The sequence below is a fragment of the Notothenia coriiceps genome, unplaced genomic scaffold (genome assembly GCF_000735185.1).
Source record: "Notothenia coriiceps isolate Sejong01 unplaced genomic scaffold, NC01 NC01_scaffold00035529, whole genome shotgun sequence".
Taxonomy (NCBI): Eukaryota; Metazoa; Chordata; class Actinopteri; order Perciformes; family Nototheniidae; genus Notothenia; species Notothenia coriiceps.
Window position 1 is genome coordinate 1 of NW_011368230.1, and position 2,500 is coordinate 2,500.

The 2,500-nt window shown below is 39.6% G+C and overlaps 1 protein-coding gene across 1 annotated transcript in view; it reads right to left on the bottom strand.

The window, feature by feature from the left end:
• Window positions 1–353: 353 nt before the first annotated feature.
• LOC104963043 (uncharacterized) overlaps window positions 354–2,500 on the bottom strand; it is a 2,232-nt gene continuing 85 nt past the window's right edge. Inside the window, exons 1-2 of the mRNA XM_010791594.1 lie at window positions 2,351–2,500; window positions 354–1,380 (exon numbers count right to left, since the gene is read on the bottom strand). The exon at window positions 2,351–2,500 is cut by the window's right edge and continues 85 nt beyond it. Of these exons, the coding sequence (XP_010789896.1) occupies window positions 625–1,380; window positions 2,351–2,449 (855 nt within the window). The 5' untranslated portion in view covers window positions 2,450–2,500 and the 3' untranslated portion in view covers window positions 354–624. The remainder of the gene's footprint in view (window positions 1,381–2,350) is intronic.

The window sequence follows — 2,500 nt, forward strand, 5'->3', positions numbered from 1 at the left end:
TATGTGAACTGGTTCAGCAGGTAAGGCTGGTTATGGATCAAGAGGAGGAGCTGCAGACAGGTGAGGGTGTTAAAGTCCAAATATGAAGTCCAACTGCCAGACGCCATTTTACAGCTGGACGGAGCAGGAGGACAACAGGTGAGTGTTAACCAGGATCTGCTTTTTAACACAAGTACAAGATGAGTTACTTCTACTTTTACTCAAGTACAAGATCTGAGTACTTATACTTTTACTACAAGATCTGAGTACTTCTACTTTTACTCAAGTACAAGATCTGAGTACTTATACTTTTACTACAAGATCTGAGTACTTCTACTTTTACTCAAGTACAATATCTGAGTACTTCGAGCAAAGAAGTACATCCACCTGTCACTCAAATCCACCATATCCTTTAAAAGATGCATAACTTTAAGTCTTAATATAATGTAAACAATTGAATTATATGAAAGTTCACCCCCATACAGTTATTATGAATGGGGGAATTAACAATAGAGGCCAAAAACACGTTTTTAACCAAGTTGTTTTTTTCTGCTGTGAAGATGGGCATTTTAACGTGGAGCTCTACGGAGATTGACTCACTTTTGGAGCCAACATCAAGTGGCCATTTGAGGAACAAATGTATATTTACAACGGTGGCGAGTCTTCCTCCTGATCAGCCCACATATCCCACAAAATATTTTTGGAGTTTGTTCTCATGGAAAGTCTGGGGCCAGTAGGAGTGAGAAACCCTTCGGAACTGTGGTACGTAATGCTGCAACTACAGGGTGCACGGGGATCTGGTGCTCGTGCAGCCTCGTAGCGTCGCAAGGCGCGGCGATGGTTGAGGGACTCTCTGCGAAGTAAGGCCCCCTCCGCGAGGTGAGGCCCCACGCAGTCTGCGTGATCTGCGTGTAGGGAGGGGCGGCCCTGACGGGGTGTGGCGCCTAGCGTTATTATTGGGGGCATTGGTTGGGTATCTCCGATATTCACGTTACAAATTCTGTGCAGCGTGTCGCCCTGCTCAATGAGTAGAGCCTCCGACAGAACTAGGAAGTGATTATAAAGCCTTCTGTCCAAATTTGACAATTGTTCTTCATGTCTCCTGGACTTCAGGAATCTCATAAACATTTTAGTTCGGTTGAGTTTCTCCATCAGCGTCTTTGCAGATGTGAGGGTGCAGCAGATTTCCTTCAAAGTGTCGTCCATAGCCGGGGATAGTTGTCCCGTTCCTCTATGTTTGATGGTGAGAATGAGACCCTCAAGTGCCTTCACTCTCTGGGCGATTTGTTGGCAGCGCTCCTTGTTGGCGCTGACATTCGCAGCCCTCGTGTAGATTGATGAACAAAGGTTCAAGGAGAAATCCAATACGCCCAGGTATGGATCTAGTGCAGCCATGTTTAGCTGTAGAGACAAAGAGGCAGCTTAAATTGGGACACAGTAAAGTTAACATAACCAGAATGAACTAACCAAGCCGTGAATTAGCAAACTAAAAATATCCGGTGATATGGAGCTGTTTCTATTCCATTTCTTATATCTGTTTTTGAAAATATGAAAATCTACGGAAGAGGATTAGGGCCAATTCTGAATTAGTTTTTTTTTTTTTGTTCTGTGACTGAAGTCCAAATTCTGAGAAGACAGTAAATATTCTGAGATTAATGTCAGAATAAAGTCAGAAAATCATCAGTTTCCTTTTGTACCTTCCTGTGATCTAATCCCTGTAAATTCCCCAAATTCCTTTACTCAGAGTTCTCGGAAATGTACTTTTAAGAGAGTAGGCGGAGTTTCAAAGGCTACTCATAATTAAATCGTACATACATCTTTGTAATAAAACAGCAACAACTAATTACCTTAATATAATTTTACTTTATGTTAACAGATAGAAACGTTTACCTGTCCAGCTTAAACATGTTGGCACAACAAATTGAAAACACCTGTCGAAAACATTTGTTTTGTTCACACATTAAAGTTGAAGCATTTTTGTTACTAACTTACATTTAGAGTGAATTTGGTAATTAAAAGATTATAACTTTAAGGAAAAGTCTATTTTAGCTTTAGATAATCTTTGGAACATATGTTTTGACTTTGGTTTTTATTCTCCATCATTAATTGAGCATAGCAAAGGGAGCTTTAAATGTACAAATAACAGAATTACTATAGTTTTATAACATACTTCAAAAGCTGTAAACCTTTAAATGTTCCTTTATTACTCTAGGTGCTCTGGCAAAAATAAACCATTTAAAAAAAACTTAATAAGCTGAAAGAGTAATATTATCAGTCCATGTAAACAACACTTTCTAAACTAGATTATCTCTTTAACAGCAGTGCTAATGTACGATCTCAAAAAGGAACGTAGTTTAAACAAATGATTTACCTGTTGACAGGCGGCCGGTCGGGTCTGAATCGAAGTGAAAACAAAAGCACATTTGTCTTTTAGCCTAAGGAGTTTATCAGAAACATTCTTGGCATCCATTGGTATCTGTTCAACCTGCTCATCCTGTTCAAGGTTGTATGATATATAGCA